Source organism: Plasmodium berghei (assembly GCF_900002375.2).
Source record: "Plasmodium berghei ANKA genome assembly, chromosome: 13".
NCBI classification, from domain to species: domain Eukaryota; phylum Apicomplexa; class Aconoidasida; order Haemosporida; family Plasmodiidae; genus Plasmodium; species Plasmodium berghei.
The window spans coordinates 2,212,894-2,228,357 of NC_036171.2; the positions used below are offsets into that span (position 1 = coordinate 2,212,894).

The following is a 15,464-nucleotide window of genomic DNA, read 5'->3' on the forward strand; positions in this document are numbered from 1 at the left end:
CTATAAATGCTTTCTAATAGTTGATGTTAATTCATTACTTGTAACAAAATGCTCATTTTTTGCTAATATAACTTTATTTTTAATTATGATAGTTGTGGGTAAAGCTTTTATAAAATTTTTTTTTGCAATTTCTTCATTATTGTCAATATCAATTCTTATTATGTGCACTTTTTTTCCGAAATTTTTTTCCAATTTGTCCTATTATATGAAAAAAAAAATAGTTACATTAGTAAAAGTGATAATGATAAAACATTGGTGAAAAATAACAAAATATGAATAGTTAAAACTAAATATATGCTTATAGCCAAATACATCAACAAAAAATTAATTATTATATATATGCACACATATTTTATTTTTCTATATTACCAATTCTGGTCCTTGTAACTTGCAAGCGTGGCACCTGTTAATTTGAATTAAACATAAAAAAGGAAAATAATGAAGTTCGAAAAGTGTATGAAAATTAAAACACAACTCAATAAACAATTTACAAAACTCAAAATGTAAAAATAAGTATAATTTTCAATGTGTGCATAATATATGGCATTATAATATATATGATAAAGTAAGAGACATCATGTATACTCATATATATTTTTTATTACCATTTGGCATAGAAATACAAAACAAATATAGTATTCTTCATATTAATACCCTAAAAAAATATAAAATAATATATAAATAGTAAATAGGCGAATAATTAAATATATACATATATATAAGAGGGAATTGGTATTATTTCTACGTGCATAGGAGACTGTGGGAATAGTAACTTCCTTTACCATTACATGCTCACACCCATCAATTTTGTATTTTAATAATAATGCATAAATTTACAAACTTGTATTTATACATGTATATATATGAACAAATTATGATGTGGGTAAAAGTGAAAAACATAACATGAATATAATGGTACACGAAATTGTAGTTAATGTTTATATTCAGTGTTAAAGTAACAATAAGAAAATATATATAATACATAACGGGGAAAGTAAGCTATAATGCGCATTTATTTATTACATTTATATAATCCGTGCTGCTTTGTTCCAATCTTGGCATCTTGTTGTACATACGCAAAAAAAATTTATCATATTTATTCAATGCTGTTAAAGGGCTTTCTATTGGTGATAATTGGAAGTCTTTAATACAGTTTACATCCTTAAAGCAAAAAAAACTTATAATAAAAACTACTAACGCTAATATGTGCTTCATGATGAATTTCTATTATAGTTTATTTAATAATATAGATATCAGGAAAAAATATTATAACGTTAAATAAAAAATTAGCGAAAATGTTACTAAATATATTTATTCATAAGATCAATATTATTATGTATATTAATATAATACGAAAAGGAAAGAAAAGATAATTAGTAATTAAAAAATTATATATAATTAAAAATAAAATATAAAAAGGCAACAACAATATAATATAAAAAAAATGAAAAATCCTAAAAAAATATAAGTAAAAAAAATATAAAAATAATTATATTAATAAGCGTGTATTATTATATATATATATATACATAAATAGAATAATTATTAATATAAAACCCCGGTAAACAAACATCCTGCTTTGCTATACCTATTCTTAAAATTTGCTTTTTTCTTCTTTTTCTTTTTCTTTTTCTTTTTTTTCTTTTTTTTTTCTTTTTCTTTTTTTTCTTTTTTTTTTTTTCTTTTTCTTTTTTTTTCTGTTTTTCCTTTTTCCCCTCTTGTTTTCGTTTTTAAATATATACTATTTCGTTAAGCTTTTTATACGTTTGAACCCCAATATATAAACAACTAAGAATAAAATGCTTTTTGTGCATGCGAAAAAGGGTGTATTAGTGATAACTTCATCCGCTCCAAAACGTTGTTATTCCAAATTAGAACGGGAAAAATCCACATTAAAATATTCATTACATATTGTTTATATATATATATTGCCATGAAGAAAAAGTATATATATATTTTTTATATATAATTATGTTGTAAGGCCCTTTGAAAAAAGGCAAAGGGAAAAAGTTTTCTATGGTTACATTTTTTTATTATATATTGATTATATTTTAAATTACATAAAACACCTTTCCTATATTTTAAGGTTTTAAAAAAATCGATAAAATGATAAGGTCGTAATTTTACTAGGAATTGCACAAAATGTGTTTAGGGTTTTTCATTAGTTAATTGTGTATGCTATACATATATATAACATGTTTTATCGTATAATTGAAAAAAAAATAGTGAAACAAATGCAAGGTGACGTAACATGTTTTGGTAAACAAAATACACAAAAAGGAAGCAAGAAAATAATATATTAAGTATATATGAATACAATATGGATATATATATAATGAGTTTTATATGATTCAAACCAAATAAATAATACGTAAAAATGAAATTGCACACAAAAATTATATATGTTCCCCATGCAAAATAATATCATGCATATGGTGGTTATGTTTTTTTTCTTGTACTATTGCAAACCCGGTAGTGCTATTTGTCTTTCACTTTTCCATTTGTTTTAAATTGTTAATTTTCATTGCATGGATTTTTGCGCGTCTTTGTGATTTTTTATATTGGATCATGTATAATTGTTTGGTTATTTGTTGTATATTTCGGTGATCTAATGAAAAAAAAGATATAGTTTGAAGCTTTAAGGTTTTTATGAAATCTAATAAATCTCGATATGTATTTGTGTAATCAAGGTAACCATTTTGAATAGATAATTGAATAAAGGGATAATAATTATAGTTATTATTTATTTTTCTTTGATAATAGCTATATATTGCACCGCCTAGTAAACCAAATAAGTGTGCTGACCATGCAATACTAAAATTATTTTTTTTGTAAAATAAAAAAATGAAATTTGTTAAAATAGATATATGACATAATTGTAGAGCTGATAGTTTTAAATAAGGAAACGGGAATACAGAAACAAATATTTCATTTGGTTTGACTACTGATAAAATATATACAAGCCCCATTATAGCTCCGGATGCACCTAAAAGTTGAGCATATCTGTTAAGTAAAATATATGGAATAGTTGACATTACAGAAGATAAAAGGCAAACATTAATTATATCTTTATTTGTAATTTTTTTTTCTAAAATATTAGATTTGTAATTAAAAAAATAATAGTAATTTGTTTTTTTTTCTTTAATTTCTGGATATAATAATGTATTAGTAATTGTATGGAATGCCCACATATTGAATAAAAAATGTGGCAATGTCATATGACTAATACTAGCTGTAAAAATGGTATGATAATGTTTTTTTTTTATATTTTCATATGAACAAATAAAATGTCTACACATAAAATTGTAAAATTTTTGATTTCGAGCAATATCACTCAATCTCCAGCATAAAAATATAACTCCATTAGCAATCAAAAAAAGGTTGTTTCCACTTAATAAATTTTTTCGATATAAATTATTTTCAATTATTTCTTTAAAATTTCTTTCTTGTGATGGGTCTTTTCCTGTGTTCCCGCCAATGGAATTCCCCATATTATAGCCAAATATTTGATTTCTAATGACCGTAAATTCATCCCTTTTGTAATTTTGTTCGTTTTTTTTTTTTTTTATATTATTTATTTTTATTTCATAGATGCTTTCATCATCTACATTGCTATTATTTATTTGCTCGCATATTAAATCATCATTATTATCATATCTTTGATTGTTTTTATCGCTGATACCTGGTCCATCCTTTTGTAACATATATTTGTTCGTTTGTTCAGGTCTTGAAAATACATTTATCCATTTAATAAAATTGGGAATCATTTCATTATTCTGGTATTTATTTTCATATTTCTTGGTATTACCTGTTAACAATTTTTCTTTTGGTGTATATGCATCACCCTCTTCCACCTTTTTGTTACCCTTTAATTTATATACATGATATAAATAATCACAAGCAAAAAAATAAAATGAGCTAAAAATAATAAGCTTTATTCTTTCTTTCAGCTTTATATTTTTCTCCTTTTTTTTAATTGCATTTTCTTGTATTTTGCTCACCACTTTGGTAAAAGGATGAAAATGTTTGATTGTATTTATATGTAGAAAACGATATTTAAAATAATTAGTTCTAAAATACTTATAATAATTAAACATTTTAAATTTTTACGTCATTATTTGGATTATGTATAACATTAAAATTGATGTTTTTTTTTTGTGGAGAAACATATTAATCTTCAACTTTTATTTTTACAAAAAAAAAGGTATAGCGTTTTTTTTACAATAGTGTTACACCTTATAAGCGAAACACTACTTATTGAAAAATAAAAATTATAAAAAAATGGCGAAATTAAAATATAGTACTAACGTTGGAGGAAAGATAATCGTATCGTTTAAAAAAAAATGTAGATATAAATAGTAATAACTACAATAACTAACGTTGATAATTATCTAAATATATATAAACAATTTTTTTATAATTTTTTGTATCAATATATATACTACCATAATAGTTAATTTTATTAGAAAAAAATATATTAATAAATGAGGAGTGTAGTGTAATATATAAATATACATATTAAAAAAATCATTTGAAATTGAAAAATTTGGTTATTTAGTTTTATATGGATATTTATTATTTCTTTTTTGGGGGGTTAAAAATAGTGACATTACACATTTATTCCCTGTTTTAAAAAGAATGAGAATAATAACAAAGGCGTAGAATTATTTGTTTAGACTTCCAAATAAAGAACAAATTGAATGATAAGACATGTACATGCCAATTAAAAAAAATATACATATATATTAGTAAGGTGTATGCATGGGAAATATCGTTTCTACAAAATATTATAAGTTATAATTTATTTATTCGTTTTTGGCACAAAAAAATTTATGTTTTTACATTTTTTTAGTTTACTTTTCATTAATATCGTGTGTTATGTTTAATGTTTGATCATGCAATTTTGAAATTACAAAAAAAATATAAATATATAAGTGATAAAACAGTTAGGCAACTCATCTATTGAATGATGGCATGATATCACACAAAATGTGCCTATAAAAAATAGTAGCGAATCTTCAAAAAAATATGATTTTAAAAAAATAATTTTCTTATTTTTTTTCACTATTTTGAGCATTACAAATATGTCAAAGTATGTGTAAATATAACTAAAATTTAATGACTGAGTTAATTATTTTTTTGTAAGTTCCTTTTCTGTATGTTTATAAAAGAAGGGAAAAAAATACATGAATTATTTGATACAATATATACATAAAAATGGATATGAATGCAGAACAATCCATTGATAATCCAGTTTCCACAAATGCAATTATATTCACACATGATTGTATAATGTGACAATAAAATAATGGTTATATGTTATTATATCATACGAATCGACGGATATTGCAATGAATTTTATCCAGGGGATAGTAAAAAAGTAAGAATCCTCCTAGAATTTTCCCGGATACTGCGAAAAAACTTTTAAACTTGGATCGCAAAGGGAAAAAAATATAATAATAAAATTAACAATAAGATAAAATGATCATATAAATAATAATAAAAATAAATGCAAAAAAACATAAAGAAGAATAATTTAACAGTAAAATGATATTTATATAAGGACAACTGCCTATGTTAAAATGTTGCACATCCAAAAAAAATTACACTAAAACTGGATATATAAAGGCATGATGCTGAGAAACAATCATCAGCATACAAATAGATACGCACAATATATATATGTGCATATAATTTGTTCAATCATTTGTTAATTACGTAGTAGGGGGTGTATTTTCCAAATAATAAATTTCTAAAAAAACCATATTTGACATTTGGGTGATATTCTTTGGGTATCTGAAAGTTACCCCTTTTCATTTCGCAGGTCTCATAAGGTAAACTAACTTTTTGATTCATTTTGCAAATATGTATTTTTTTTAAATAATAATAATACAAGCGGCACAATAACTAGCGAAATTATCGTACTAAATTAAAATATAATAACGATAATATAAAAATGTAACGAATAAATGTAAATGTTTTAGTACAATTTTTTTTTATTGATAAAAGTCTTACATATTTGAGTGAAACAAATAATGCATTTTACCAAAAAAAAAAAATATAATTATTTTTACATTTTTTTGAAATGTATTATGATTATATATTTCTTAAAATGTCATATTATTTGGAGGGGAAAATATATATTTAAAAGGGTTAGTGGAAAAAATAATATATATGTTATTATATATAATACTTTTTTGTTATCAATTTAAGAAATGCACATTAAAAAAATATTATAGCATGAAAAAAAATTAATAGTAAAAAAATAAAAGAAATGACAACAATATAAAAACAAAAAAATATAAAAATTAAAATAATTAAAATAAATAATCGAAAAAATTTAAGTTAAAAACTGATTAATTCGACACATAAATCTGACGGAAAAAATACCATGAAGGCAAAATGAAGAAAAATAAAAAGTAATTGCGAATAAATTATGTATACATAGAAAACATGTGAACTATTTATACGTAGATATTATGCGTGATGAATAATTTTTGACTAAAAATATTTTGAAAATATGTTAAAATGTAATGATATATAGTTACATATATGTAGGGGAGAAAGCCATATAGTTTTAATAATAATTGAGGGTATAAATTGTTAAAATTAAATTAAATTAAATATTTTCATCGTTTTAAGAGGTTATAATATTTTCTAGTACACATATACGTGTGTCGATATATATATGGGTTATATATATCCGTGTGAATCTGTATAATGCGTATTTTATGAATAATATCATGTACATCATATTTTTAGCTATAATAGACACTATATGTTTTATCTTTTTGACACACAACGATAATGGGAAAGGCTGCAATGCCAACACGTAAAATAAGTATATATATGGATATGCTCCTTTGTGTTTGACCTTTAAAAATCCTTTTCGCATTTTGATGGGTAGACAATTTGCCGAACAAACGATAATATGAATTAGTTTGCTATTTTTTAAACGGGTTTTAAATTATATGCATTCTATGTGCAATCTCAATATCACTGAATATTCTGCACCTTTCTAAATCCATTAAAAACTTCACCATTGGTTGGTGTATTCAATTCGCTAACGTCTTTTACATTAGTGTTCCATTTTATGGAAGCTTTATTATTATTATTAATATTTTTATTTGAAATGTGTGTAATAGTTGGATTTTCAACTAAATTAGCATTTATTTTTTTGCTTTTTTTTTTCGCTTTTTTATACTCCTCATTTTCCTCTTCTTCGGTCACTGTTATGTCTGATAATTCTTGGTGAAATCTTATCTTTCGTTTTTTTTTAATTATTATTTTTTCCCCTTCATCAGTATTTAATTCTTTTCTGTATATCACGTTATCAATTTTTTCAAGAACTGTCAAAAAAATATGGAATAAAATATGGGTCAATATTAGGTATGCATATTATATGTGCAAAAAAATAAGAACGAAGAAACGTGTGCTTACATAAAACTATAAATGTGAAAATAGTATATAAAAAATAATCAAACTATGAACATGTAAATACAGGATAAGAAGCGTAACTTCTTTTTCATTTTTATTAATGTCGAAGTACTTTGCTTCCTTTTGGCTTCATCTGCAATGTCATATTCCTTTGGGAATTCACTTCTATTATAGGAATTTTGCATATAATTATTATTTGCTTTTAAAATGTCATCATTATCTCTGAATGGTTCATACAAAGAATTTTTAATTTTTTTTTTGAAACTTTTACTACTGCTAGCTGAACTATCAGATTCAAAATCACTAAATTTGACATCACCTAAACTACAATTTATTAGAAGTTTTTTTTTTTTTAATAATTGTTTTTCTCTTTCTAGTTCTAATTTTTCTCTATTTGTTAATTCTTTATTAAATTCTTTTCCTTGATATGTAAATTTTTTCAAAAATATATCTTCTTCTAATTTTTCCATTTCTTCGTGATATTTTAGTTTTATAACATTATTATCGCTATTGCATTCTTCATTATTTATGAATTCGTTAAGGCTATAAAATGAAGGAAAGCATATTGGTAATTTATTGATATAGGAGGTATATTTCTCAAGACACATGGTGATTAGAATATGTACAGATATAATGCATTATCCGAGTAGTGTGCACATAGAAATGAAAAAAAAAAACTATAATTATAAAGACAAACTTACCCTTCATTGTTGTACTGATCATCATCCTCAAACTCATCTTCGTCATATTGCTCCTTCTTTAGAGCCTGTGCTCGTCTTCTCTCTTCTGGATCTTCTATATTTTCGTCTTCACTTTCTTCTGCTTCCATTTCAAACATGTTCTTCATTCTGTCAAGCTTCATCCTAATAAATGTGTTAAAAATAAAGAAATTTAAAGAAATAAAAATGAAAAAATATCGTTGTACATTTGTTCTGATGGATTATGCACAAATATAAAACGAAACACAATTTATGTATTCTTTATAGTGTTATACTTTTTTTTTTCATCCAAATATCTCTGTCTTTCAACAATATCTTCAATATTGTTAGCTTCATCCTGAGTTTCATCAAATTCATTTAATTTTTTTTTCTTCTTTGTTTTAGGGATTTCTGCATCTAAGTCTTTTTCGTCATCTTTTTGATAATTTGTTTTGGTTTTAAAAGAATCTTTATTCTTGTTTATATAATAAGATTGATTATTTTCAGTTTCGTTTTTTTGATTATATTTGTTTTTATCAGAATTTTCATTTGTGTGATTTTTTTCATTAATGTTATCTTTCTTTGCTTCACTTCTATGCTCATTTGGATTTTCATTAGTTTGTTCCACAATTTGCTCATCGTCAAGTATTTTTTTTTTTTTTTTTGTGTTTATTTGTAAATATTTTATATCGTCACTTTCACTGTTAATTTCCGCTTTGTCTTGCTTGTTGTTTTCCTCAATTATTTTTTCTTCTGCTTTATTTTCCACTTTTACATTTTGAGTATTTATTTTATTTTTACTTAAAAAATTTGTTAATTTCATTTGTTTGATGTCTTCATTGGAGGATATTTTTTTTATTTTTTTGGTTAACTGTTGTTCGTTTTTTTTCATTTCTTCGTAGTCCTTGCTCGTGCCATGCTTTAAATCGAATCCTCCCACAGAACTCTCCCTTGTCGCATTTGAAGTGATTATTTCTCTTTTTTCATCCCCTTTAACGTCATTTGTTTTGGCTATCTTTTCTTCAGCCGCTTTAATGCCATTTATTTTGGATACCTTTTCTTCAGCCCCTTTAATGCCGTTTATTTTGGCTACCCTTTTTTCGAAATCTGTTTCTGCCTTTCCTACTAGACAAACACTTTTGCTGCTGTCAGGTTGATTGATAAATTCCTCCTTTGTAAAATAAAATGTGGTGTCCTCAAACTTTCGTTGCTCAGTTACTAAATTCGACATATTCCAGATTTGAAATTTGTTGAGCTCATTTTGAATATTCCACATGTCTTTGTATTGATCCAGTAACCATGGTTGGACATTTAATTCAAAATTGATTGGATGATTATCATTATTTTTAATAATTTTGAGAAGTCCATAATTTTCTGCATATACCCTTCTTTTACTATATTGTAATTTTTTATTTATACTTGGAAATTGTAGAAAATAATTTATTAAGATATTTTTTTCATCAATATTAGTTGGTGGTTTTATATATACTAAATCGTTATTATTTGATTTGTGAAATTTATGAATGTTAGGATTAGAATATTTTGGTCCTTCTCCAAAGTATTGAGCAGCTGATTCTAATAATGAATATACATTAAATGTTTTTTTGTGATCTTTTTCTCTTTTTTTTTTCTTCATTTCTTCTATAGCTTTTTTTTTTCTTTCTGCTTCTTCTAGTTCTCTTTTTTCAGCAACAGATATTTCAAGATTATCTATAAATTTATCTTCGTCATTGCTTTCATTTTTTTTCAAGGATTTTTGTTCTGTTTCATTCCCGTTAACACTACTATAGCTGTTAATGTTATTATTACCCCCCCCACTTCTATTATTTGGTTTAACATTTCGTTTTCCAATTTTTAGTAATTTTAATTTCCCCCATGGATTGTCTACTAGCATATCCACCTTTTTCTTTGGATCTTGTTCGTTTAATTTTTTATTAATATGGTAAAACATAGGATGTAAAGTAAATCCTCTGATATCTGGATTTATTGATTTGGGAATAATATAAACACATGGCATATCTTCTTGTACATATCTCATAGATATGCATAAATTTAAATAAAAAAACACCTCCCTTCTTTTTATTGGTTCTAATATATTCATTTCTTTTATCTTCTCATTATTATCCTCTACAGTCGATATATCATATATATTTTTTTTTAAATAATACACATATTCCTTTACTGCTTTAATTTGCTGGTTACACAAATTCACTAAATTATCTATTATTATTAAATCTTTCTTTTTGCAGAATATGCTACTAAGGTCTGAAGAAATTTGTTCTTCAGAATCTTGGGAAGGTTCGTTTTCATTTGGGTTATCTGCTTCTTTTTTTTCTTCTTTTTCTTCGTCTTTTTTTAGTCTGTCTGTCTTAACATTTATTCCAGCTTCCCCATCTATGTTTTTATAGGATGAACCTAACTTGCTTAGTGTAATGAAACAGTTTATTATGCTTCTTTTGTTTTTAGTTAATTTGTCAAACCATAAAAGCTCCATTTTTTTTACATCATTTTTATCCATATTATCCAAAATAATGTTATTTTCAGTTAGAAATGTGTCCTTTTTATTTAAAGGAATTATAACTTTTAAACTTTCAAAAATATATTCTTCGATATTATATTCCTTTTTTAAAAATGATATATAAATTGATTTTAGTCTTATCTTATCTTCATTCGTTTTTACATCTTCCATTAGTTTTGAATTTTTTATTTTATTGTTTTTTCTTGTAGTTTCATTTATTGCATTGTCTATAGGGACATTATCTTCATTTTTTTTTTTTTTTTTTTTTTTTGTTATATCCTTTTTTTCCTCATAATCATCATCATTTTCATTTGCTGTATTACTATTTGTTTTCCCTTTTTCACTTTGTGTGTTATTTTCCCAAAGATCGTTTTCCTCGCTTTCTCTTTCCATTTCATTTTTCATTTCTTCTTCAATTTCTTTCTCTGGGTTTTCACCTTTCCCCTTTCTTTCTTCTTTTCCTTTTTTTATTTTATTATTTTTTTTATCTTTTTTCATTTTCTTTTTTTCTTTCTGTGTGTCTACTTCATCCAGCTTATGATTCTCATCAATTGTATGATTTTCATTATCATGCGTTTGTTTTTTTGAATCAGTATTTTTTAAAATAAAATTTTTTTTGTTAAACTTAAATGCTTTTATCGGTTTTTCTGTCTCCTTTTGGGTATCTGATTCGTCACTATTTTGTGGATTGAAACTCTTTTTCAGTTTTCTCAATTTTTTTATAACTTTTATTTTGGAACCGTTATCACCGTTATTATTTTCGCTTTCCTTTCCGTTTTGATCATTACTCACAACCCTATTTTCATTGTTTGATTCGATCTTCCCCTCAACGGGGTTTCCCGACAAAGGTTTGGAAGAGGAGAATTCTAAACCTGGCTTATCACCTTTGTCGATCAATTTATCTTTATTTTGTATTAAGCTATTATATATATCTTGTTTTGACTCCTTTATCGATTCGTCTTCTGATTTTTTACCTTTTTCTTCTGTTTCTTCTTTTTTATTATTATCACCTATCACGTCTTCATTGTTATAATCATTTTCCTCTTCATTTTCGTCTAATATAAACTTCTTTTTTTTAAAAATATTCATCATGAATAATTTTTTTTTTCTACAGAATAATTAAAACAGTAATTTTTCTGATTTTTTTGTTTAAAAGCATAATATAATAATTTTGTTTATATGCATATTATAGCATCCTTTGTTTTTGGAATAAAAAAAAAGTGTGTGAAAATGAGGTTAATATTATGAGACTGAGGGCAAACTAAACAATCACGCGCTATAAAAATTGGCAATAAAAAAAATTCCTTCAAAAATAAGAAAGGTTAAAAATGTGATCTAGTTTATCCTTTCAAAAATGAGATAGAGCCAATACAAGAGGCAAAATAATTTATTATTATTTATTTTCAATTAATTTCATACTGCATATTCGATTAATAAGATATATTATGTGTGCGTATATTTTCTCTCAAATTTAGTAAGGCTTAAATAATCCTATTATTGGAAGACATATATGTTATTTTATAATTATAAGTGAAAAACAAAAAAATTTATTATTCGTTTTTTTTCACAATAAATTTACGATACTGCTTTGCTATTTTGTTTCAACTTTTTTGTTGCATACGTTTTGCTTTGATTTCCTTTTTATTTCTTTGATATTTTAAATCATGATGAATTAATACAGTAGTCTCAAAAAATATATAACTGTATATATGATATATATTACATAAATGTGTCAAAAATGTATGAAAGTAAAATTAATGTGGGAAAAAGCGATAAGCATTGGCTTACACCTATTATATAATACCATTTTAAGAATTTTCATTCAGTATTAATTGTGAGTATTATTATATTTTCCATATATTTTCCCCAAAAATCAAAATAATAAATAATCACAGTTAAATAATAGTGATGGTATTATAATTGTATATTTTTTTTCGCTGTATTTGCTCTCAAATTAGCGAACACAAATATGCTCATATTTTAAAATCATAAGAGTGTAATTAATCAATTAAATTAAAAAAAGGAGAATTATTTGGAAGTTAATATGGGTCATCAATTTTATGCGTTGTATGCATTTTTTTAATATTATATGTACATATTTTTCCTCACATAAAGGCAATTATGAAATGTCAATTATTTCGTGTGTAATTAAAGGCATACAAAAATTATTGTATATTTATTCTGATTAATATATGTAATAAAATGTAATATAATAATAAAACTAAGTATAAATTTTGAAGTAAAAAATGAGAATATAAGATAAAAATAAAAGAATAATAATAGTATTATGTGGGGAGAACCTTGTGAGTTGTTTAAGGCATTTATGCTAAAAGGGGAATTATATATATTTTAAATTATATCGTCTAGCCGTTTGAACACTGAAATACACCATTCTTTCTCCAAAAGGGTGAACAGGAAAAAATACCAAAATATGTTATCCTTAAATTTTCATAAAAATATATTTATAACATCCTGAAAAAAATATTACTTATATTTGCATTCTTTCAATTTCCACATGAAAATAAATTAGAATGGCAATTATCTTACAGAGCTATCATTTGTCATTTTTTATTTAACCATTATTTTGTTTATTCCCTCAATTATTTTTTTTTTAAGGTTTTATAGTAAAAAATTCAGTATATGTATAGAATATCGCCATTTTGAAAACAGCGAAGCATTTATGCAATGAATTATATATACTTTATTAAAGAGAAAAATTAATTACGAAAAATGCTTCTTTTATAAACCATATATGTATATGCATTTAATATGAACAAGGGAATTATGCAACTTTATGATATGGCAGAAAAATACAGAAATATTCAAGTGTTTATGTTTTGGTATCATTTAAATCTTTTTAATATTTTTTAAAGTATATAAAAAAATAGTATAGTCGTTGAAGGGTGAATATGTAAACCATTTAAATAAATGTAGGATATGCATATTTTAAGCCATTTTTTGTAAAAAAAAATATTAATTTTGGCTTGCATATTAGAATGTAAATGTGCTTATATATAAATGAATGGGCGTCTGAAACTGTTTACAAATGTTCCCATAATGAGCATGTATATATTAGAAGATGCATATGTACGTATTTATATCGACAGCGACTTAATAAACAAAAATATATTATGCTAAAAAGAGTAAATAATGAAAAGTCTAAAGCTAGATAAAGGTTTAGCTATATTTTGTATATGCATATTTATATTCATAAATAATGGAAAGAATATTTTCGTTAAAGGTAAATCACATTTAAATATTTCAAAATGCAGGTGTTGCCCTAAGTTTTTTAATAAATATATGAATTTAATGATTAATATAAATAATGGAGAGAAAAAAAAAAGGTATAAAAACGGACTAATAGAAGCACATAGTAATTATGAAAACTCCTACAATAATAATCAAATAAGTATGTCGAATAAATTTATTAGGAGACACACAAATCGTTTACTAATGGTCGATCCCAATAAGCTTACTAATAATACCCCATTAAAATCTAATAATAATATACAGAAACACATGAGAGCTAAGTACAATTTAGGAAATGCTAATTATAGGATACAAAAAGAGTTACATAATTTTTTAAAAAATCCACCAATAAATTGCACGTTAGATGTTCACCCGAATAATATTCGAATTTGGATTGTAAAATATGTAGGATTAGAAAATACAATTTATGCTAATGAAGCTTATAAAATAAAAATAATTTTTCCTAATGATTATCCATTAAAACCTCCTATTGTTTATTTTTTACAAAAACCACCTAAACATACACATGTATATTCAAATGGAGATATATGTCTAAGTTTATTAGGGAATGATTACAACCCAAGTTTATCGATTTCCGGATTGGTATTATCAATTATATCAATGTTATCCTCAGCAAAGGAAAAAAAATTACCTATTGACAACTACACACACGCTGACGCAAAACCTGGAAGCAGCCAAAACAACTTTCTCTACCATGATGATAAATGCTAATCCATATGAAATAGAGGAATATATATTTAGGGAGAGAAAGATAGACGTTCAAACGAATCTCGTTTTACTTATTGCGCGAAATTAGTGGTTATTAATTTTTTTTTATGAAAAATTAATATATTTTACTAAAATGTTGTATATTTTAATTTTTATTCCACAAAATATGGCAACTTTTTCGTTTTATTTCTTTTGTATATTAAATATAATTTTTTTTATCTATTTTTTAATTTACCTGAAGATATTTTATTTAACAATTTTTATATGCATATATCGAAGTTAAGTATATGTCTATATTATATGTCAAATTCAACATGCATATAGTCATTAATTTTATTACTACAAGTATTATTATCTTACTTTTTAATATTGTTTATTATATATTTTTTATTTATTTATTACGAACATGTTTACAATTTTTTTTCGATTTTTCACTTATGAAAAATTTTGAGAAAATATATTTCTTTAAATTAACAATTGTTTTGAAATATGTTAAAATGACTTATAAACGCAAATAGAGGAACGCTGAATGCCAGCAATGTTGGTTTGTATACAAATTACAAGGGTATAAAACAATGTGACCCAAATTAATATAATTACACGTAAAATATGTGAAGTAATGGGGAATATATAATAGACGTAATATGCATATATTTATAGACATAATTTCCAATTTTTTAAATTCTCCATTTCAATTGATCGTTTTTAACTTTATCGTGTTTTTACATATATTTATTTTTTATTTTTTTAATTGTTTTCTTTCTTTTTTTATTCATTTGCAAAATATAATTTTAAAGAAATAATAAAAATATTGTATAGCGCATAACAGAATG

At 24.1% G+C, this 15,464-nt stretch overlaps 5 protein-coding genes across 5 annotated transcripts; 1 reads left to right on the forward strand and 4 right to left on the reverse strand.

Moving 5' to 3' along the window:
- On the reverse strand, positions 1–1,215 carry PBANKA_1358000 (thioredoxin 2; the record flags this gene model as incomplete). Its single annotated transcript, XM_034567217.1, has 4 exons — positions 1–198; positions 370–403; positions 606–655; positions 1,024–1,215. The coding sequence occupies 4 exons, from the start codon at positions 1,213–1,215 to the stop codon at positions 1–3; spliced, it is 474 nt and encodes a 157-aa protein (XP_034423736.1).
- Positions 1,216–2,489: 1,274 nt separating this feature from the next.
- On the reverse strand, positions 2,490–4,097 carry PBANKA_1358100 (rhomboid protease ROM6; the record flags this gene model as incomplete). The annotated part of the gene is made up of 1 exon (XM_034567218.1): positions 2,490–4,097. The coding sequence occupies one exon, from the start codon at positions 4,095–4,097 to the stop codon at positions 2,490–2,492; it is 1,608 nt and encodes a 535-aa protein (XP_034423737.1).
- Positions 4,098–5,127: 1,030 nt separating this feature from the next.
- On the reverse strand, positions 5,128–5,856 carry PBANKA_1358200 (conserved Plasmodium protein, unknown function; the record flags this gene model as incomplete). The annotated part of the gene is made up of 3 exons (XM_034567220.1): positions 5,128–5,154; positions 5,334–5,429; positions 5,719–5,856. 3 exons carry the CDS (start codon positions 5,854–5,856, stop codon positions 5,128–5,130), a joined length of 261 nt encoding a protein of 86 aa, XP_034423738.1.
- Positions 5,857–6,996: 1,140 nt separating this feature from the next.
- Positions 6,997–11,745, reverse strand: PBANKA_1358300 (conserved Plasmodium protein, unknown function; the record flags this gene model as incomplete). The annotated part of the gene is made up of 4 exons (XM_034567221.1): positions 6,997–7,349; positions 7,550–7,980; positions 8,139–8,300; positions 8,432–11,745. 4 exons carry the CDS (start codon positions 11,743–11,745, stop codon positions 6,997–6,999), a joined length of 4,260 nt encoding a protein of 1,419 aa, XP_034423739.1.
- Positions 11,746–13,803: 2,058 nt separating this feature from the next.
- On the forward strand, positions 13,804–14,634 carry PBANKA_1358400 (ubiquitin-conjugating enzyme E2, putative; the record flags this gene model as incomplete). Its single annotated transcript, XM_034567222.1, has 1 exon — positions 13,804–14,634. The coding sequence occupies one exon, from the start codon at positions 13,804–13,806 to the stop codon at positions 14,632–14,634; it is 831 nt and encodes a 276-aa protein (XP_034423740.1).
- Positions 14,635–15,464: the final 830 nt, after the last annotated feature.